General features: G+C 37.5%; 1 protein-coding gene across 1 annotated transcript in view; it reads right to left on the bottom strand.

Annotated features, from left to right (window-relative positions):
- The window catches only part of LOC139708596 (osteoclast-stimulating factor 1-like), a 40763-nt gene that overhangs the window by 14593 nt on the left and 1247 nt on the right, over window positions 1–24923 (bottom strand). The window contains exons 2-8 of the mRNA XM_071620536.1: window positions 20481–20527; window positions 19680–19730; window positions 10932–10995; window positions 9833–9924; window positions 7259–7378; window positions 3294–3372; window positions 2326–2421 (exon numbers count right to left, since the gene is read on the bottom strand). Coding sequence (XP_071476637.1) covers window positions 2326–2421; window positions 3294–3372; window positions 7259–7378; window positions 9833–9924; window positions 10932–10995; window positions 19680–19730; window positions 20481–20527 — 549 coding nt within the window. The remainder of the gene's footprint in view (window positions 1–2325; window positions 2422–3293; window positions 3373–7258; window positions 7379–9832; window positions 9925–10931; window positions 10996–19679; window positions 19731–20480; window positions 20528–24923) is intronic.

Consider the following 24923-nt stretch of genomic DNA (forward strand, 5'->3'; position numbering starts at 1 on the left):
GCATCTCTCTCTCTCCTTCCCTCTATCTATTTATCAAACTATCTATCCGTCAATCCAGCTTCATATCATTCTCTGTACTGTCCTACCTACCTAGTGTAGCTATTGGCATTATTCACGGATGCCAATGTTGTTAACCCGTTGAGGACGGGCTGATTTTGCTATAACACTTATTTCCCATAGACACCTGTCTGTCACTGAGTATACACGGGACTCAGGACTCGTCTTCAATAGGTTTACTGCAATGCAGTATTCTGAGGACTGAAAAGGTGAATTTTTTAATGGAAAAACAGTATTTTTGTCTTTCCTGCCATACACACGAGTGGCATACAACTTGGAAAAAAACAGTATTTTTCCATGAAAGCTGCAGATTTCTTTTGGCGAAAAAGGTACAAAATACTGCAAAATAGTAACAGTTGGCATCATTACATCTATCCAGCAGTCTGCATTGGTGCGTCATTCTCTATTACTAGCAGATAGATAGATAGATAGATAGATAGGTAGATAGACAGATAGATAGATAGATAGATAGATAGATAGATAGATAGATAGATAGATAGATAGATGGATAGGTACATGTAGGTAGGTAGGTAGATAGATAGATAGGTAGATAAGTAGATAGATAGATAGATAGATAGATAGACAGACAGATAGATAGATAGATGGATAGATAGATAGACAGATAGATAGATAGATAGATAGATAGATAGATGGATAGATAGATGAGATATACAAATACATCCCTATACAATAGTATTATCTGTCTACCTATTAATCTCTGACAAATCTACCCATCTGTGCATCTAGTGTTTCGTGAAAAAAAAATATAACATAATAACCTACTGCATACGTGTGTCCATCCATCCATCCATTCACAGCCAATGCATCCATCAATCTATCTAAATGTTGTTATCTATGTGTGTGCCACTCTTGTCCCCCAAGGTCACACATGTGTCATTAGTTCTACTTCTCTGCCTCATTAACTCTTTTCCATTTATTTCACAAACTTGACTTTGTATCTTTTCATCATAGAATTTCATCCTAGAAGAGAATGTAGCCTGATGTACATCACTGCAGAATTGGGGGAAAAGGGATGGAAAATACAGCTGAGTAATCTTTTGAGGCAATCTAGGGAAAAGAGGTCCCCACACCAAACATAGCACATACTTAACCTGTTCATTACAGGAACCTGGTATACCGGGTTCCCAAAATGTAGACAAGAGTGCCTAGTTTCATGGCCAAAATTCATGTCTATTTGTGTTACGCTGCTCAGAAAAATGACTTTGATAGAAAGATTAGAGTCTCTTCTAGCAATGTCAGCTTCCTTCCTTATTAAAACTGTGTGTATCGTACTATAATTTGTCTTCTTTGCAATGTAGTGCGCCCTTATTTTGCTATTAAACTCGTATGAAGATGTGCATAGCAATCAAGGCTGAGCTCAGTAGAAATTTGCTTCGCTGACACCATTCAGGTGCATCTTTTGTGTGTAAAAAAAAAAGAGTTTGTGAGCCAATCAGCATATGCTCTATTCATACCTTGCACCCGACTGATATTTCTATTGTTTGATGGCACATGATGTTGACAAAGGGGGTACATGTAATGCTTGACTGCTTTCCCACAGGTGGATTACCAACCTGTCCGTTCTCTGTCGACCTACAAAAACAATCTCGTTTGGGGGTATCGGAGGCTCTCATAGAATTGCAGGAGGAACGGGTTAAAAATGGGTAGCTTCAGTCAGAGTAAGAGTACATCACATCCTAATTGAAACAACATCCTTAAGCCTTTAAAATCTTAACAGTAACCCCTCTATTATGCCAAACTTACACCTGCTCATCTATTTTTTTTTTCTGTTCTCCATACAAAACAGAATGGGTCAAATTATACTTACCATGATTTCTTTGAAATAAAGACAATCCCATCCATGTGCTACCCATTTAATTCTACTGAAATTTCAGAATATTGGAATGGAAATTATCTAACATATTCAGATCACATATTACAAGAATAGGGAAAAAATAGAGAAAGACAAAAAAAAAAACCTTTTACTTTCACTACCATAAAACTGGAAGATATCCTCTTGTGAATTATTTGAAGTATTTATGTCCTGACTCTCATGGTTAGCTGCAGATGAAATTAAAAAAAGTGGGCTTGCAAAATATTGCACATTGATACACTTGACCTATAAGAGATGAAAGCCCTGAAAAGGAATAAGTACGTGTACAAATTTAACCTCATGAATACAGTTTGTAGCATCTCCCCCTTGCCTTGTGTTCACAGAAGGGAACTCCTCCACTGTAAAAAGAACCCTACAAGACTAACAAAACTTACTCCTTTGTGGAATGAGAAGGGCTGCCGTGGCGGGGTCTCTTGAGGCAAGATCTTGCGGGAATTTCTTGTCCTTATTCTTCAGGTCTGTCCTGGCACCTATCAGCGTAAAGAACATCAAACTATGAAATTTGATACACTCAAGAGTCTTGGCACTGTTGATGGAGTATAAACTTATGTGAAGAACATTGAACATCAAACAATTAAAAGCTACACTCAAAGAGCTGAGGCACTCAAGGTGAGACTGAGTAGCTGTACTACAACAATTTCTTGTTTTGTGTGTTTGTCTGCCCTTTTCATCTAATATCTAAAATTCACATGATAGATGCATGAGCATTTTACCACCAGAACTTCAAATGCTGACGGAAAATCAATGAGCACTTATTAAACCTAATGCAGTGGGGGGATTGATCTGATGAATTTGTTTTTAATATTTCAAGAAATATCATAAATGTTTTTATCAATATTGGAACATTCATAACACTGAGTGAGTGGTGGTGTAACGACACCACCAGATATTTAAAGCAAAATCTGTGGCGGGCGAGGGATGAAACATCAAAGCCAAAATCATGAAAAATTCACTTGTTTCTGAGAAACAACTTCTCTGACATGCCCAAATTAGACTATAATGGGCATCAACTTTTACTTTTACACACACAGTATACAAATAGTAAATGGTCACGAGTGTGATGGTACAAGATTTCACACAAGGTGAAAGATAGAGGCAGTCTTTTCAACAGGCAAAGTGAAGTAAAAACTTAGGTCCCAAAGTTATTTATCCAATATCTTTATACTTGTATACGTTATCATTTGGCAATAACAAAATTTCCATATATTTATAGCAAAAGAAGAGTACTGGTCCAGAGGACTTCATTATAACAGGAGTTGCTTGTATTCTTTATAGTAACTTAATATTGCCTGGAACAAAGACTATGGGTTGCCAAGCAACAGGGACACAAGACTGCTGTCACCTTTCTCCAGCAAAAGTTGCACAGCCTCCTTGTGGCCCTTCCAAGCTGCAGCATGCAGAGCTGTGTCACCAATCTTATTCTGAGCATCAACAGAGACAAGAAACACAAGGTGAATAGAAACACAACATTTATCAGATAATACATTATGTAATATGTGGTCTATCAATAAGCCAGTTCGTAATTAGCTCATGTGCACGTTGGTACAAATGACCTTTCTATTTTCTTAGTTGGTTAGGCACTTCACTCATATTCAAAGCAACATAATGCGTACCGGTATAGTTTGCCCGGCATAACGATTTATGGAATTCATGTTAAACAAAAAATGATCTTGCACAGCGAGACCAGGTGACCAGAATGGTCCGTCAAACAACCCTCGGGGGAAGCATCCATTTCTTTGTTTTGTATTGAATGGATTAAAACATGTTTATATTCGTAATGCCAAATACCAGGTTTGCAGTCAGGTGGATGTAATGGCAAGTATCATGTACAAGGATTGCATGAATAATCATTATATATGACAGATGCTTATCTCCGTGAATTTAAAAACCATCATGCGTTTTGGTACCAATGACCTTTTTCTGCTCATGCACAAAGTAGAACTACGAACTGGCTTTAAATATACACACACTACACACTCACATACACACACACACACACACACACACTCACACTCACACACACACACACACACACACACACACACACACACACACACACACATGATCAAGAATACTATGCAAGGTCAGAACAGCAATCTGCAAGAGTTAGATACTGTATACGCCATATATTTCGCGAGTCTAAATTTTCGCGAATCAGGAATTCCCGACGATTTCGCGAGTGGTGAAATTCGCGACCGTGGAGCCTGGAACTGAAAGGAGAAGTGTACACGCGTATGTCACATTCACATCGGGATCAGAGTCAAAATCAGAATAGCACCTGACTCGCGAAATTCGCGAAAATAAAAACCTCGCGAAATATTCGGCGTATACAGTATTACCGTATAAGTTGTTATTTTCGCGTACAGATATTTTCGCGAATAAGCAGGTCACAGACATTTTCGAGAGATGTTGTTTTCGTGAATTGACACCGAGGTTATTACATGTTTACTGTTACCCTTGTGCACTGTAAACATTTTCACGTGTTGTTAAATTCACGGTCCATCCATGACACGCAAAAATTCACGAAAATTAACACTTGAGAAAATTAACCCTAGTGAAAATTAACCCTTGTGAAAATAACAGCTTATACACTATTCTTCTTCACAAAGAGGCGTTTTGAAACGTGTTTGATACCACGATCGCCGTTCTGTGAGTAGATAAACGCAATGCCGTTTTGAAACGTGTTTATATCTCAAGGTCAAATCCCAGCTGTTTCCGGGTTTGTTTTCTACCATTATTCGTGTGTGACTGATGAGGCACGTTTGCTGGTACGCGGTTGACCTTTACTTCCCAGGTCGAACGGCGCAAAGTAGCTGCGCAGTGACAACACTCGAATTGCGATTGTATGATGGTTAGATAAACGCGGCACCCCCAGAATAACGTTTCAAACCACGTTCGCAAACACCATTCCAAACGCGTTTTGAAACGTGATTCTCTCTCTTAAGTTAGATAAACGCAGCCACAGTCTCTTCCTCATTTTGTCTTAGAACTCTAGATTTATGGGTAAGATGTCTGTTCCTCCTAAACACCTCATTATACCACAGTCTTTAGCCCTGTCCCTTATCCCAACCCCCAAATCCTAGAAGACCTGTAACAAAGTCATAATCTCAATCCTTTAGACCCTGAAATGTCTACTGAACTGCTTGCAGCTGTGTTTACACGAGTGTGAAAGGTGTGGTGGTGCAGCATACGAAAATGTGTATGTGTGTGTCACTGTCCAGTCCCTCTCATCCAACTGTTTCAGCTAACTCTGCAATGCCATCATTAACTCCACAGATCATTTATCTACTGATGCTTGCAGTATATATCCTGAGTTAAACCTCAGAATCCTGGTTCCAAATGGGATAGATGTATAGACCAAATGCAATTACACCAAATGCTAATTTCCATCATGGAAGAAACCTTACTTGAGGTACAGGCCAGGCAACGAGGTTAAATGCTGTCATTAGGGCATAAATATGCACAATAATTCATTGAAATGATGATTAATAAATTCATTTCATGAAAATACTTGTACTCTTTACACAGTAAGAACAAACAAACAAAAAGGCTCCAAATATGTGCATTATAAGCTCACTGAGAGAAACTGTAAGCATTCAACAGTTGCGAGGAAACGACCCATATCACCAAAGGCACTTTTCATCCCATTTCGAAAAATGAATTGAATTGCAACAGACACCAACAATTGGTGAACACACAGATGCTTCGATAATGATGATTAATTCTTTTTTTCTCTGTCTCTCTTTCCTCTCTCTTTGACCGTGTACATCATTTCTTCAATAAAACGAATTCTTGTTAACATCACGGTCCATAAACAGTACATCACTGGCCATCCTAATCATTATCACATAAAGTTTTATTATCAGCAAATTGGCTATGACCCATTTCTGCAATGGGCTTTGAGTTCCAGAAGATTAACCCTCTGAAGACTAGTCCGGAGTATACTCAGGCAGGCGTCTATGAGAACGTGTGTCATAGCAAAATCAATTCATCCTCAACGGGTTGAAGGATATGTGCCATTAACCACAACATATGATGTGAATGATGGTGAATGCACACTGCAGTACAAAAATGGTGGATTCCTCCCCCCCCCCCCCCCCCCCCCACCAACACCACCACCCTCTTTAGCAGATTTAGAAACACTGCAGCCAGCTTAACAAGATACAAAGTACTGTACTGTAAAGTGGAAACTTTCATGGGGTTGAAATTTTTGAGCATTTCGCGCAACCAGAAACTAGCACGAAAACAAAAGCATGCAAATATTGACCCAAAATTAATCATCCGAAAATATCCACTTTCACAGTACCTGAACATCATAGAGAGTGTTAATTTTGCTGGCTAAAGACTGAAATAATGCATCTCTTCTAAATCATAAGAATTAAAAATACTGGAAGATAGGTGAGACAACACCTATCTATCTACTCATCTATCTATCTACCTATCTACCTATCTATCTATCTATCTATCTACCTATCTATCTATCTATCTATCTATCTATCTATCTATCTATCTACCTATCTATCTATCTATCTATCTATCTATCTATCCACCTATAATGTAAATTGATAGATACATGAATAATAAATAAACTATTGAATTGAATTAAATTGAATACATGAAGATAGGTAGATAGATATAAAGAAGTGAACACATAGCTGCAGCATTCTTTGAACAAACAGTTTACACAGAGCTGCAAACCTCTTAAAAAAACAACATACTGATGTACAGCAAAAAAAAAAAGAAGCAAAATACACATTTCACAAGGAACAGTCATGATTTTTGTTTCAAGATTGAAAGTGCACTATTGATCACACGATATCAAATTCCACAAAAAATATTTTCCTTTAACAATGAAATATATTTTCTTATATATGATGGAACAGCTGTAAAAACAAACAAACTAATAAACCACATACTAGTTGGCAGCTCTGCTTGTTGGATTAACCCGTTGAGGACGGACTGATTTTGCTGCAACATGCATTTCCCATTGACACACACCCTGAGTGAATTCGGGACTCGTACTCAACAGGTTAATGAAACAATGTGAACTACTACAGTAGATAGTTACACACTCTGCACCACCAGGCAATGAATGCATTACAAATCTGGAAGGAAACATAACATGCAACTTACTAATGTAGCTCATCATGCAACTAGTCATAGCAAATGTAGTGCCAGTGGGACAGCAAAAAAAAAAGCAATAACACCCAAAACAAATAGTCTTACTGAACACCAGAGGGCGCTATCACACTCTGCCCTTGGCTTGGGGGGGGGGGGGGGGGGGGGGGGGGATGACAGGGACCATACCTGGACATTTATCTGGCAGTTTGGCCGAGATATTAGTGACTTCATGCACTCGATGTGACCTCCGTGGGCTGCCCAGTAAAGGGGTGTGGCTCCGGCCTTGTCCAGGCTGTTGACTGACACCTGCAAGTCACAGAAGAGTGCAATGATAATTACAGATTAGGGTAGTAAAGAAGATGATCATCATTATGATACTTCTAGTAGATCCACTTACTAATTACAGCAATAACACTGGTTACATTGATAGTAGCAGGTAGAAGTAGTAGAAGTAGTAGTAGTAGTAGTAGTAGTAGGAATGATGGAGATGAGGTTGATGAGGATGATGATGAGGATGATGATGAAGATGATGATGATGATGATGATGATGATGATGATGACGATGGTAATGGTGATGATGATGATATTATGGTATATTCTTTGTCCATGGCAGCCTTTTCAGTCTTGTCACTGCTTTACCACAGGGCCCTTTCATTGTTATTCCCCTAGCATTGCCAGGTACGCATCTATACTCCTGGGTCAAGAGGGACATGGTGGGTCAAAACACCTTGTCCAAGGACGTAGGTACTAGACAGGATTTGAACTCGGGACCTCTGATTGAAAGTCAACATTCTTATCCACTAAGCAACAGTGTCCCCATGATGATATTGATAATAATAATACTGATGGTGATAATGATGATGATGATAACAATAACAACAACAAGAAGAGAGAGAACCACCACCACCACCACCATTATCATCATCATCATCATCATCAACATCATCATCATCATCATCAACATCATCATCATCATCATCATCATCATCAACATCATCATCATCATCATCATCATCATCATCATCATCATCATCATCCACATCATCATCATCATCATCATCATCATCATCATCATCCACATCATCATCATCATCATCATCATCAACATCATCATCATCATCATCATCATCATCTTATCAACCCAGGGTAGACTCTTCAGTGCTAACACTGCTCTCCCCAGGTCATCTGCCATGATAGGGGGAGGGGGTGATGGAGGGGCTGAGTAAGTGTGAATGGAGAGGGTGGGATAGGAGGGAAGTACACTGTATACCTCCAGACATGAATAAGCATGCTGTCTAGTTATGAGAGAGGGGAAGAACCCATAAAATTCACATGTGGCCTTGTCATGTAGATTTAATCAACATTTATGAAGGTCAATCTAAACTGAGGTACTTGTAGTATCCTAAATACAATACGAGAATGATTATACAGTGGGCATATTACACAAAGTATCTGATATCACAAAATAGAAAATTGATAGAATTCCATTTGCTTGATATGATCCATGACACTGATGTACCTTTTCTTTGATACATACATGTAAAACCCGAACAAATATTGGCAATTACAGAATTGATCTAGCATATATGGATTCCATGCATGTCTTTTGTCTGTTTGTATATTCTAGTGAGACGTTCACGATCAACGCTTATTGCTTCTAACTTTTATTGGATCTAATGTATCCAAAAGTGTTACTCATCAGCCACACATAAGCATGTACAGTGGGTGAAGAACTATGCTATTATGCATGCATGCATTGGCAAAGTGCATTGTTTCTTTTTCATCCATTGTTTCTTTTTTATGATATCATTCATGCATATACTTTATATTGTATTTGAAAAAAAAAAATCCTTTATCAGACGAGTGTAAGAAAAATGAAAAAATTGTATCACTTTGGATTATGTCAACTTTTTCTTTTCTTTTTGATGATGGAAATAAATACACTTTTGAATTGAATTGAATTGAATTGGCGATTGAAACTTGGTGCATAGGCAGGGGCAAGTGACTATCGCTCCATGGTATAATGATTGCATCAAGTATTGTACCGTATGTCCCCACAAAAAATTACAATGGGATCCCCCGCAATGATAACTTTGAAAGCAGTGAATCAATTCAAATACAATTTCAGGGTATGAAACTATAACTCATTGCCCACATCTTACAGAAAACCCCATTCAATTTGCTCCAGTGGTCAAAGAGAAACGAGAAATCTTAAGAGCATGTCAGGAACCTTTTCCCTCCAAGTTCAGGCTATTGTGTTAACACATAAAGAATATGCAATTCCAAGAGCATCCAGGTGCTAAACTTGGAAGAATCGGACTCAAGACATGCTTTACAATGATACATTTTTCTCCGTGACCACTTTTAAACCAAATTGAATGGGGTTTTCTGTTTTCGGCAAAATAGAGCTAAGATGTTATTTCTCAAGAACCTGAAGTAGCATTTAGACAGTTTAATCATATTGGGAATTTTCAATGCAAAAATTTGATTGTAATTTCTTTGGGGACATATACTGTATTGTTACGGAGTGTCAATCTAGACAAAGATTTCACAAATGTTGCCCTTGTGAGGAATCGAGAGGAATTTTTGATATCTAAAATGATTATAATTAGTTGTGATAATTATACATGCGACTGGTATGTCTGCCATCCGACATAAATAATGTCCTTGCCTGGCAGTATATGAGTGTTTCCTTCCACAGGATGACAGTCACAAACCAAAGAATGACAAGAAACAAATCATTGATTTCTGTGTACCTACCTTGTTGTTTAAACACTCTTCCAGAAATGAAATATTTCCACGTTTTGCCGCTTCATGCAGAGGGTAGTCTACGGACTCCATGCTCTCTTCAACTGCAATCAAAATTGGAACCAGATGCTGTATGTTTATATGCCATATATTTTGTGGGGCTTTCATTTTCATGAATTTCGTGAGTTGGGTGCTACTCTTGAATTTAGCAACATGTGAAAATATACAGTCTGATCCTGACATGAATGCGAAGTGCACATGTACATTCCTTCGTTCATTACTGTACTCTATGATCACAAATTTAACCACTCACAAATTTCACCACACGAGACTGAAATTGTCGGAAAGTTCTGATTTGTGAAAATTTAAACTCGCTAAATGTATGGCATATACATGTATATATGGTAACTCACAAAAGCGTAGATAAAATTTCATCCAAAAATACAGATTATAAGCAAAACTTGGAATGTAGGTCATGAGAATGCTTCTCCTTGATCTTTCACATAATTTGCATACTTACGCAAGGTTCTTTTTTTTTTAAGAATAAAATTATTTCCCATAAAAATTAAATCACACTAGGAATAAAGTGTAAGTTTGTGTTTAGAAGGTTGTTTCATAACCCGAAGTATTTGCTCAGATTACTGCATTTATTCATGACAGCTATTGATTTGGAAAAATAACAATAGTTTTCTTTATAGACCTAACGGATACATACATGTGTATACCTTCACAGATGTATATTGATGTCCTTTTATACTTGGTTATAAACTGTACTGCTTTACTTTCTAGTGCATCCCTTTGGCAAGTCTGTATGCCAGGAACTGCTTAATCATTTTAAAGTAAAATGGCTTCGTCATTCACGATAGATGAATGCTCATTGTACAAAGAGTTTAGCCGGCATGGTTCTGCGAGCTACCCTAGATTGTCACTATATAAAACTCACCACAGATGGGGTAGTAGCCATTTAATGGTCCATGCCAGTGGAAGTGTGTATTAGCCACAGGAAAGGTTCTACAAACCATGCTAACAGTCTCTGAAGTCAAAATCTTACTAATTGAACAAAATGAAATTCTTATACTCTCCAATCAGAGTAATCTTTGTGGAAACTCACCATAATTGCCTGGAATGAGTCCTGATTTGTTTCCACATCGAGCCTTCCACCAACCATCATTGTTCTAAAAATTTATAAGAGAACATGACAGATACAAAAATGGTAGATAAATAGATATGCATAAATATCTAAAGCCAGATGAATAAATCAATGAACGAATGAACACATAAATAAACAAATAAATTAAGAAATGATAAAGAAATAAGACAAAAAAAGATAATGTACATGATATGGAACACATAATCATTATACAACATACTAACTATTAAACCAATCAATTAAATGTACATTGTACAATCATGTGTATGAACATTAACCCATTGAGGACAGGCTGATTTTGCTACAACACGCATTTCCCATCAGACACTTGCCCAAGTATACTTGGGACTTGTCCTCAATGGGTTAAACTGGTGATAGGCTCTTTTTGGCTTTTAGCCAGTCCTTACACCATGTCTTTGTCTATTTTCAGATGGTCCAGTAAAAATGCCATGTTAGAAATTAAAGCTTGAGAAACATGTTTCTATTTGCGCCGTAGAAAGTCATGGGTTGTTCAGCTTTTGAAACAGTCTCCCTGCCAACTGTGAACCATTATGACATTCCATACAACAGCTGTATCACAGACTCCATGGCATGTCAATGAAACAAGCAGCTCTTAAGGGAAATGTTACCCACACATATTTTTATGTGAAATTGAGGAATGCATCAAAATAAGAGAACACATCAGCAAAATTTGAAAACGGTCAGACAATCTGTTCAAAAGTTTTTAAAGCATAGGTGCCACCATCGCTGGATCAGAAGACTACAACAGTCTATGATATTACACATGGACGATGATATAAAGAAAGCATACATTGTAATTATTAAATGGAAAATTCCACAAAATTTCATTTTTGTGGCATGTACACATTCCAATGACTTGTTGCTGAAATTAGGGTAATATCATCTCCCTGCTTTCTGAAAGAGGCTAATGGAAGTCATAAGCTCTTTTAATATGCTAGATATAGAAACTAAAATTATACATGTGCAATTTCTTTATATTCCTTGTAATGTTGTTAATACATGACATCACAAGTAATATAGTCTTCTTATCCAGCAACGGTTGCACCAAAACTTAAAGAAATCATAACTCTAAATGAATTGCTTGATTTTCCTCACAAACTTCACTGACAATATTCTATTAATACTGTGGCATTCCCTCAATTCACATTCTATATTTGGGATTCATTCTCCTTATTAGATTTATGCATCAGCAAATCAAACTCACCTGGTAATTAATAGGCTCTTCTTGGCTCTCTAGTTTGACCCTAATACTACAGTATATGTTTTTGTCTGTTTTTAGACACATTAACATGTTTCTTGCACCTGAATTTGTGGGTTTTTAAGCCTTTGAAATGAGTCTCCCTGCCAACTGTGAACCAACAACATTCCTTACAACAGCTGTATCACAGACTCTATGGGCTGTCAATGAAACATGCAATTTTTAACTCTTGTGTACCGCAGCGCAAACCCCCTGTCTGTCACACTATTCTGAGACCACATCCCATGCGTGGTTTTGGAAAACATCCTGTTTTCAAAGCCTTGTAACTTTCGTATGCTAAAAATGCAGTACAGCAAAGTCATTATAGATAAAATTGCAAGTTTTGTATATGATGTAGGCCCTAATTTACAACACATCTAGGGCTATGACACTTTTAGCTATACACTTCATATTTTGTGAAGTTTGTATTTTTGCACATTTTGCAAGTTGGGTGCTATTCACAAATTTAAACATGCAAAATGGATCTTGATATGAATGTAACGCGCACGCATATGTACATATCCATTCATTACTGTGCTCAACCTTCACCAATTTAACCCCTTGCGAAATTCTCAGAAAGTCCTGATTCAAAAAACAATAGGGAGATATGCTCATAAATTACAATATCCTGACACAGGAAATACCTGTCCCTGACGTAAAACCCCAAAAAAGGGAAATTACTGTGTATGAAAAACAAATGCAGTATTTAGCACTATCACTGGTTAGTAAAAAATACAAATCAAAACAAGACAGTGATGAGCAGTTAACTGCCAAAGTCTATTTTTCTACAGAGGTCCATTAGAAGACATACAATTTTACACTATATACACAGTGCATTTGTGACTCTGCACCTCAAAACAAACAAAAAGTCGCCAGAAATGAATTTTTAGTTAAGACCATATTCTGAAAGAACAGACTTTAAGCTTTAAAATGATGTATAACTCATATCAAATGGACTCTGCTAACCTATCTAAATATTGGAAAAAAAGCACAAACTCAGGAAAAGCGTGAACTGAGAAAAGAGGCTCTGAAGTACAGTGTCTACTCAAGCACTAAATCTTTACCAAACCGTGCTGGCTGTGCGATGAACGGGACAAAAAACAGGAAGTAAACCACGAGAGTAACAACAATGAAGGGATTATCAGAATAAAGCGAAATTATGCATGCCTCATTAGCACATTCTGTCCATAATTAATGCCAATTTTCAAAGCAGTAGCACTATACTTTCAAAAGTTATTAGAGTTGAAAGTGAAGAGTGTGGACAAGGTTTTTCAGAAATGAAAAAGGGATTCTAAAGACACACCTAATCACACTATTCTACCAAAAATGTTCGAGATAAACTACTAAAAAACACACATTCCTGCCCGTTTTATGATACCAAGTTTTAGCATAATGTAAAAGAAGACCCGCTCTTTCAGAAAATATGAAAAAGTGAAGTTCGGCTAGGTTGACCCATTTCACTTATTTTCAGTCCTCACGCAAAATCAGTGTGTGCGACTTTATGTTCGTTTTGAGGTGCACGGTCACATTTATAAAGCACATCATGACAACAAACCATGCATTGTATTAAGTTGCCATTCAGCTCTACACTGAGTTCTATAAAGCTACAACAATACAACCATCTTCTCTGCAGACCACTCACTGTCATATGAAGGGCCCATGGTGGCCAACTCTAAACAATTAACACAATGCATGATTCACGTAAAGGGACGTCAACTACACGATCGATATTCTCAAGAGGTAATAAAAACCACACACATCACCATATCTATGACAAGTGAGAGTGAGCATCTGCAATAATGTATCTCCTCATTCTCTGACGTAGTATCTACCAATTGTGGAGATTGTCATTATCATCTCAGGATAAAATATAGTATTTTACCTCCTTTGTTTGGTCATTTATAACTCGTATTTAAAGGTGATGATATTGTATGTCATCCTCATCGAAACGCAAGTCTCAGTCACTGGAAATGTGCGAAACAAACATACTTTTGACCACTATTAGTATCATTTAAAACCAAACCTGCATCTTTGACGTCAGTTCGGAGAGGTCAGTAAAACTATGAAACAGAGAATGACCCACTGTGAATGGTTTGTGAAACCAAGGAGCTATTACAGACCCATAGCTCCTTGGTGAAACTGCAGACCATATAGTTTAGGATAGTATATATCATAAACTTGTTTAGCTATTTCTGCACTTGCTGCTACATTTGTACGCTCATAAATTTATTAACGGTGCCATGCTTGTAAATCAGTGGGGGGGGGGGGGGGGGTGGAAGGACTGCCTGTAAATCACAGTGATGGATGGTACAAGTTGTGAGACTCAACCCACTATGATATCATGAAAGACATGAGATGAAACATACCCCATAAAGGGGGAGGGAGGGGGGAGGGGGAAAAAAAACTTTTCTCTATTTTTTTTTCCTCTAAAACTTTTATCATAATCTAGTTGATGGAATGGTAACTACCTTTACTTTATAAGACATATTTTCATCTAACTTATTCTTGACTAAAATCAGTCAAACTTCAATGACAAAATATTTACATGGGTTCCAAACTGAAAATATGAAGAGTCAACTAAACTTAAGAGGGATGGTATAGTTTTGGTTGAGATGGGGAATCAGGTTTTAACTTTTTGTGAGATAACTAAAAACCACTACAAAATATTAAAGAGCATACAATTCTAAAAGTTATTCAAAGTTCATTCAATAAAAATCAGTTTAGAAATGGAGGTATTAAAAAAAACAAATAAAGAGGTTCTAATAAAAGGTGGCACCCATCTTTTATTAGAACTGAGCTTTGTTTCGCTTTGCACTAGAATATCTCAGCCATTTCAAAACCATTTTTAAACTAAAAATACACATACACATCTAGCACATCATTTGACATTAACCTCACTACAATTCAGAAACTAAAGCGGATAAACATTGTAACGAATGAAATTAATAAATTTTCACTTTTAAAAGGATCGTTTAGTTTTGGTTGAGACTTAACTTCAAGTTTTTATCATTTTTTGGTGAGATAGTGAGAAATAGATTTCATGAAATATGAAAGAGCATGTAATTCCATGATGATTTCAATGTTTATTTGATGAAAAATGATTTTTAAATGGCTGAGATATCCAAAACAGAGTGATCCTAATAAAGTGTGATCGTTTCGTTTTACTTTGTGTTGGACATTTCAGCTATTTCACACCCAAATTTCATCTTCCCACAAATAAACTTTGAATTCTTCTTAAAATGGTATGCTCTATACTATTTCGTAAGTGTTTTATTGGTATCTCGCAAAAAAAGGTTACGTTTGTAAAGCCCAATTTTCACCTCCACCAATACTGTACCATCCCTGTAAGGTATGAGTATCAAAAGTGAGCAAATAGCAGGTACACATTAAATATGAGTGCCTCAAACTCTTAACCTGCATATAAATTTGAAGAATCAATGAGATGAATATTAACAATAAATCTCTATGCAGAGAATTCATTCAACACATGAAAGACCTAGCAAAACAATATCGCCATAGAACACTTCTCAACATACATATCGGTGTATACCATCACAGTATAGCATAAATCCCATGAGACACTGATACGCTGTTATTTTCACGTACAGATATTTTCGCGAATGACAAGGCCATAGACATTTTCACGAGATGTTGTTTTTGCGAAATGACGCCGACACTTAGGTATTTAACAAGGTGCATTGAGACATTTTTGCGTGTTGTTAAATTCGCCATCCAACTGTGATTCACGAAATTCGTGAAAATTAAACCCTCGCGAAAATGACAGCTTATACAATTGTACAGTATACAAATGACGCACAGGTCTGAGTGCGTCAGTCGGAATTGTGTGCATAAGGTAACTATGGAATGCTTAACCCACGAGGCGAAGCCGAGTGGGTTTAGGCTAAATTCCATAGTTACCGCATGCACACTATATTCCGACTGACGCACGAAAAGACATGTGCGTCATCTGATTTATAGAATGGGTAATTTTCTTGCCAAAAACCCATTTTGCTATCGTGTTAACCGATGACAAAATTACTGAATGCATTTCCTTTTGGCTTGGCATACACAAACCATGCGTCAGTTTTTACTGGACACACGGCCAGCCATGCATCAGTAAATACTGATGCATGGTTGTTTTAGCCAATAGGCGTCTCGTACTGGATGCGTGAACGCTTGCTTAGTGCGCGAATCTTTGTTACAAGTTGGCGTACTCTTGCTACAAGTGCGCGATAACATGTTTACCACTGTGACTCAGCGTGCGGCCAGTAAAAATCAACACATAGCTCTCGACCAATGAGATCGCAGGATTCTCGCTACCCATTCTATAATAAATCTTTTTGACTGGCACCTGTAGGGGTCCCTATTCAAATCACTTCCTCATTAGGTTTGAAGAATCAATCTTCCAGCATGGGAAAGAGGGGGAAACGCTCTGGTCAGTGAGCTTTACAATCAGTTCACAAAGCAGTATTATGATCATGAAATGTTGATACATAACGCACATTATGGCTGGAATGTGCAATGAAAGCATAAATCTACTGTGTATATTATGCAAATTTTGACAGCTCTAATGAGTGTAGTGTGTGACAGATTACGTACACTTTAACAGTCAAAATACTGATGAGAGTGCATGCTAACAAGCGCATGTGCCAGGGATGCTTGTTTCACGCTTGTTTTATTTCCCGGTCTACACAGAATGATTGATGGCCCTTTATGTTCAGGATAGCAGTTGTGTCAATACTTTCACTGCCTTACTACGTAACTAGCTGCAGTCAGAAAAGATGAGCAAGTGTAACAGTTAATTGGAAGATGACGCAGTTGCCTTACAAGGGGAACCTCAACCACAAACCTGTTGCAGTACAATTGTCATATCAATGCAATCTTCAAGGAAAATAGAAGAGTGCTTTAAAGAAACAGAGATTGTGAATCCACCCCCAATTCACCTGCCCCAAAAAATGATAATGGTGATATTCAGTGAATAGAGCAAGTTCGCAAAGTAGTTTATTTGGGTTTTCATTCATCGATTTGAAATAGATATCGGCTTTTACATATCATGCTGAGAAGCAAGTAACTGCTTTGCTTTCTGTTCACTGATTAGAGACAGATATTTGCAGATATTTGGCTTTTTATTATGTGTTTGACTTTACATTCATTGAAAAACTGTATCATCACGATGACAGCACAAAAACAACTGCCTGTCCATGCCCTAGTTATTCCACAAATGTGAACTCTGCATTTTCCTTGAGGTGATTTGGCAATCGGCATGAATCAATCCATGCTTATTCTGTGGTCAAGGGACGTAATCTAGAAGGGCCCACTGTATCCTCTCAATGAGATATGAAGCCCCAAACACTGGGAGGAAATGACACATGCGTGTCACAAAAAAGAAACCTCCCCTCGTCTAGTCTCTGCTTCAGACTCTGATCCTCGACACTTGATAACTTTTGGGCGTGATTACTGTACATACAATGTACTGTAGATTTAGAGTTCACAACTTCACACTCTACCTAGCTTGTGGTTTATTATGATGCACAGCTCCATGCCTAATCTTTTGGCCTGGGTTAGAATCGATCAGTAAGACTTACTGTACACACAATGTACATGTACATCCTGTCTGATGCCCTGTACACTTTTCTCAGTAAAGTAAGTCTGCACCACCTACTTGGTTATTAAAATCTATCAACTACTAGTCATTTATGAATAGCACCATAAAGGCAAAGACATCAAAAACAAAACAAATGTGTTTATATAGAGCATACTGCATAACAATCAAATTTTGGAATCCATCCAAAATTATGGCAATGGACACATTACAATGCTTGCAATGTAACATATAGCTCTGATCTGGATTTTAAGAGGAAAAAAAAAAGAATGTCATAGTTTTCAAGGGAAGTAACCAGTTGCCATGTTTGTGTTTCAAAAAGAGAGCAATTTAGAAACTGCACAGAGATTTGATTGGCTGCCTGACAATACATAACACCAAATTCCAGGGGGGGGGGGGGAGATGAGTTTATGAATTCCACTGTTGAAATCATCAGGGAAGTTATCTAGCAGACTGGTGATGAACTCTGGTGCAGTGTGAAAAATCAAAAACAGTCTGGTTACAAAGACTACATTGAACATGGTTGGATGAAAAGCAGTCTGTTTACAAAGACTACAAACATGGTGGATGGCTTTCACACCACTTGACACCTGAAATAAATGAAAATATTCATGAGATCATGGAACTAGGAACAGCTCCGAAGAAATTTCTTAAGTGGTCTGCGATGTGACGGTTAAATCCTTCATCACTGAGACAGGCCAACGAGACAGAACAAAGTTGCCTGCATGGATATGAACATATCTCTGTGTATAAAAGAGACTGGAAAACACATTGAAAGCATACAAGATTCTATTCACTTCATGAATCAATACTTGATTGCTAGAAACTGTTTGAAATTGGCACAAAAAGTTTAAAGACCTGTTTAATATGGGAAAACAGGTGGAAACCTTCAGTTGATTAAATTGATCTGAAGTCATTCGTGGCCCACCGGGATACATTTGAAAACCCCAATTGCATCCATCAAGTGAATATGTGACCCTCCACAACAAAAGGATCCGAAAGTCGCTGACGACTGAGCCGAGAAAATTAAGTCTGAAGTTAGATCATCGAAATCGGTCAAAACCATCAAATTTCCGTTGTTGGCATAATGTTGTAGTCAAATGTTTCGTCTATCATCTGCCAAAATTTCGAAGCTAAATGATCAAAGGAAAGGCAAGAAATTAGCGTTTTTCCGGGCCATGATTTTCTGACTTTCAACAGAACAGAAACGTGTCTGAAGATTTGGATTTAGCGCCGCAGATAGACTCTGCCCCTAGCAACGAGGGAACGATCTTATTGGTCAGTGCGTGGCATCCTGGTTACTGATTGGTCGTGCATAGACTGCTGGCACTAAGCTTCAATTAACATCGCGGAGGTTGCTATGAGCGGACCTTCCATTGTCAAGAGGTGAAAACTGCCTTATCTCTCCTTGATCACGATTGCATCGGAAAGAAAACATTGAAGGCGGTTTTCTTGAAACGCTGATTTCCTATGCCCCTCAACATGGTCTCATAAAATCATCAATATCTCTGCAGCCAAGTACTTTTGAGAGTCGTGTTATAGAAATTAAAGCGGAAGAGTAAGGGAATAATATCATGTCATTTTCAGAAAATCGACCTCCCTCGACTTTCGGAACCTTTTGTTGTAGCGGGTCACATATGTGCATGACTGATCGGTAATGGTCAATTCTAGTCAAGATTCGTCAGCAGTGTGTGTACTCACATAAAGATCAGTGATAGAGTCATACATGATTCGTCACAGGGATTATCAAATATAAGCAAGCTGGACCAGCCTCCCCACCCCGTGGTATCACTTACTACAGGTATCTGGACTTTAAATTCAACCATGTGTACAATTACCAAGTACTTACCATTTCAGTAACATACAGCAAGTCACCTTCGTCAAATGTGAGTTCATCATTCTGTATCAAAACAGACAGATTGAATGGTAACTGTTACATTTTCGTGCACCTTTAAATCAGCATGAAAAAAAGTCACGACAGCAACCTCTAGAACACACGTTACTCATTATAACTCAGACCACAAAATTCTCCCTTGCTCTATAAACTGGAAATGACATAGTTTTACATCCAAAACCCTGTAGACAAAAGTTCTGTTGCATACATGTACTTGTATCACTACAAAACTGATATTGAAACAAAGTGAGAATCTACTGGATAATGACAAATGAATTCATGTTTGTTTGAACAAATTTTGTAAAAGTAAGGTTTGCAGCTTGTAGAAATTTGTACACATTTTGGGCAATATGAAGTTACCACAAAAATAAAAGCATGTGAAACTTTTTGCTATCCTTCTTCATGTTTTGATTCAGCAGCATTAAAAACAATCAAACTTCATCTTTCTTGGGCCGAGTGCAATAAATTGCTTATGCAAAAATATTCACAATTATAGCACACATATATGAATTATAGAGCATCACATGTCCAGTGATCTGTACGTATTAAGCATGATTGCACAATGTACACACAGAAGAAAATCTTCAAAATTTGAAGTTTATCTAATAAAGAATAGTAATGACATTAAAGTGAAGGTTACAATTAACCTAATTTGTCATATGTATGCCTTTTTTTCCATTCTTTTTATCCTTTCTGTGTTCAGTTTGCTAGGTAGCAATATACGACATGAATAGAAACAACAAATCACTACATTACCTGCTGGGCTGTGTAGGGATACAACGCTCGAAACACTTTTACCTGACCTGGAAAATATTCGAGATAGAAACACAAAACAATTAATTTGCAAAGTTTTCTTCCAAGATAATTAGGGCACAATGCCTGTCAAAGCAAATCCCCAATTAAAAGAGAGTTGCCAAGAACAAACTGCAGCTGTCAGTGTGAAAGGGCCCTGTGACTGAATTACCAAACGTGTACGAGGGGGCTCACCTACAAATGTAGAGCCTAACTAGTAATACAAACTAGCCAATGTACTGTTCGCAATGGAGCTTTGCAAAAAAAAAAAAAAAAAAAAAATCAAGGTCATTACACTTTCCTCTTTGTTGTCACCTATGAAGATTTAAAGAAAGAACCAGACGAACAGTACATGGAAAAAGTTTCATCAAACCGAGACACAAATGGGAAATAAAAGTAAGTGGGATTTATAAGTTTTCCATGTTTTGACAATAAATGTGCTAGTGACATTGGCTGTCACTGCATAGGCCTACTGTATTAGCAGGAAATGTCATCACCTCACTACTCTCACATTGGTTTGTACACTTAAAGCTAAAACATACTGTGCATAGTTAAACTTTGTAAGGGCTTGGAATTCAATCTTTCACCGAATTGAGTTTGCCATTCAAACAATACACATATATTGGAATATTTAGCTCTACCAAGAAACAGGCCTCTGATGTGAATGTCATGTTACAAAGAGTAGTGCGGTCTACAAAAGGTTAGTACCAAATAACAGATTGGAAACAACTTCACTGCATCAATCAGAAATCCTGGCAGCTACACAGGATGTCACCATGACAATTTCACAATAGTAATAAGCTCAAATAACAGTCTGCCAGTTTGGCAACGGAGCAATATATTTACAAACTTATGACTGCCAAAACAGTTTCTGGAATCATAACATGACTGGATTTTGTGCACATGACCAAAAGTCATGATTTGTTGACATTTAATCTCATCAAAGCATGACTTTCTACCACGTGCACACAAGCATTGTCTTGCAGACTATTCAGTCTGATTCAATTATTCAATCATTAGCTACCCAGTAACAGTAGCCAGACAGTTAGCAGACATTGTTCATTTCTATATGACTTCAAAAGAGAGCTCTGTCATTGTCATCTTTTTCAACACAAAACAGGAGTTCAAATTAACCTTTATATAACTGTCAAGTAATAAACTTATTTCTGTTGGAATTATGTAACAGGTGGAAGCAATGTTATGCATTCCCTAAATATGGCTCAAACACAGTCCTGTGGACAATTCCTTTGAGAATATATTGCAAAGAAAATGGCTGACCTTTCAAAAACAAAAAATTAGTGTACGGTACATGATGGGAATAACAATTTTAAGCAAATTCTGAAGAAAAAAAATGCTGCAGTATTCAGTGGCAGCAAAATGTGCTCAAACTGTTTCTTCTGCTAAATATGATATTCTGAATATAATATAATTCTGAATGTGTGAGGTTGAATAATTCCCTCCATTCAGGAAAATTTGGTTGTACACACACACACAAACCTACACACACGCACACACACAAAAACATCCCTATGAGTAGTGAGGGGTCAAAGTTTCTCATCTAGCAGACACATATCATCATTGCATCAACCATGTCATCAAATTCATTCACTGCCCACCGTGTTAATATTTCACCTCACACAACACAGTGTTGTGGATCCAAGGAAATTGTGATGAATGGGTGTATAGGCATGAAAGTAGGATTTTACTGCATCAAAATGCATAATTGGTTTTGACTAATTTATCATTATATAGATTCACCATGTCATTTGTGTGACTGTGAAGTCTGTCTTCATGGTCAATTCACCTAATAATAAGAGGAAGTGGAGTACCCGGGTATATTGTGAATTCCCAAAAGGGGACAAACCCTAAATGCTCACAAATTGGGTGAATAAACAATGAATATGGACTTCCTCAATGGAGGTCAAGGGTCCAGAGAAAATTACGGCCATACAAGAAGGTTTATAAATTACGTAGGGCTGCCAAACTGGAGGGAGAGCTTCGGGCAAATACACTGTGAAGGACCAAAGCAATTGTACAACTTAGGGGTATTGGTGTGTGGAAGAGGGGAGGGGGTGTTCCACACTGGTAAGGAGTTTAGACAATTTTACATTTTAAATGGTGTGTTAGTGTGGTGCATACTTCATCATAATTTTATCACATACAGTATGTAAGCCTACATAAAGTGGGTGCTCCTAAAAATGTCAACATTTGGGGTTTGATGGGCATCTATTGAATGTTTGGAATGGGATTTCGGTGACATTTTTTTTTTGTTTATTAATTTCCTACTGCATTTTAGGAGTTCAGCATGAGAATTTGTTTAAGTCAGAAATGGGTTTAATGAAAGTTAGCACCACTGGTTTAAATGCAATCTAACTAAAATTGCACATATCTGCACAAAAAAAAAAAAAAATCCTCTATGATTTGTGCTTTGAAATCATTGGATAATACACACTGTACTTCAGGAGTACATGTGAACAAATCATGCCAGTTTGCAGAAATTTTGATCATGGAAGTTTAGAGACAATTCTGTTAAACTAAAAATGAGCTTGTGAATATTCAGACAAAATAGATCAGGCTAAGCACTATCTTATTCCAATGTCTCACAATATTTTCTAGTTACTCTATAGAGTTCTACAATATATAGCTTTGATTCATGTAGTAACACAATTAATAGTACAATGTACCACGGAGTCAGAATGCAACGTAAGGCCATGCGAAAAAAAAAAAAAAATATTACGTAGTTTCTCATCCCCGCCCGCATCATTTTTTGACTGCTGAATTAATTTTTTGTAATAAACAAAACAATAAAAACATGAAATTTCAACTGATTTTTGCTGTTTCCAGCCATTGAACCTTGCACATCACAGCCTTCTTGCACATCACAGCTCACGATTACCCCAGTGGTGCTGTGCAGTGGATTGGCCATTCAAAAATCCAGGGGGAAAAAAAACTGTCGTTTAGGAAAAGGCAAAGAGAAAAAAAAGTGCCCTCATCCTCCTTTTTCTCATATTGTAAAGGTTAGGGCGAAAAACTTTTTTGCCCAAGGCCAAATATTAAACCATTCCACAGCAACACAGTGGCAGATCCAAGGGGGGGGGGGGGCACTCAGTGTCCCTTATTTTTTGTATTCTAAAAAAAAAAAATGGAGTGCATCCACCTCCCCCTCCCCTTATATGGAATTCCTGGATTCCCTCCACAAAATGTGTCTTGGTGCCATTCTTTCTTTCATTTCACGGAGTGAAGATGTAGCTATGTAGGCCCACATGTACAGATAACTCTTCGGTACTGTTTCAAAGCTCAAACTTTACTTTCTCTCTGAGGTATGAAAAGTTTAATATGAAGCACAGCCAAAATCTTTATGAAGAAGCCATAATAACTTAATATGTGATCTCAAAAATGATGATGATGATGATGATATTGATAATAACCCTGTTCATATGCACTGGACTGTTGCCAGGCAAAGTTTTCCACAGCTGATATGATGCCACACCATATAACACCAACAGGGCTACTGTATTTCGAGAGAGCCTAAGCTTGGCCTAGGGCCAGGCCGGGCCTATCTTTTTGATAGGGTAAACATTTAAGAAAGTAGAGACGAGAGTAGAGTCATGTACTCATGGAGGAGTGTTGACCGTTAAGCATGTCTAATTCCGCGAAAAACTTCTCAGTTATAATATGACATTTGCTGGGTCAGTTTTTTGCTTCTGTAGACAGACACCATTGATATATACGCTAAGAATTGCGACGTTTTCAATCGTTCTGTTTGAACTCAACTTCGACCCTGTTCCCCCGGCATAAAAATGGTTCAAGTATTAATACTTTCCAGCTTGATTTTCAAACCAATCTGGAATAAATATATACAGGATTGATTAGTTAACATTTTGACTCACCTCTTCCACTGTTTCCTCCTGTTTTCTGGCTGTTTCCTCCACTTCTTTACAGCGCTACCCAATTCATCGCCGCCTTCGTTTGAAAAATGACCGCACTAACGTCTATGGCATGCCAAATGCTCATTCACAATATTACGAAGTTAAATTTAGTGCTCGAACAACTTACTATTACTTTAGTCAATAAACGTAAATGTACCAATATAGTGCCATCAGTACTTGTACACTTACGTTTATTGACTAAAGTACTAGTAAGTTGTTCGAGCGCTAAATTTAACTTCGTAATATTGTGAATGAGCATTTGGCATGTCACAGACGTTCTTGCGAAGGCGGCGATGAATTGGGGAGCGCTGCAAAGAAGTGGAGGAAACAGCCAGAAAACAGGAGGAAACAGTGGAAGAGGTGAGTCAAAATGTTTACTGATTAATCCTATAGATTTATATCTATTCCAGATTGGTTTGAAAACCAAGCTGGAAAAAATAATAATAACCATTTTTATGCGGGGGGAACTGGGTTGAAG

This window comes from Diadema antillarum, unplaced genomic scaffold, assembly GCF_040938485.1.
Source record: "Diadema antillarum isolate AM-2024a unplaced genomic scaffold, OU_Dant_1.0 seq00001354_RagTag, whole genome shotgun sequence".
Lineage (NCBI taxonomy): Eukaryota > Metazoa > Echinodermata > Echinoidea > Diadematoida > Diadematidae > Diadema > Diadema antillarum.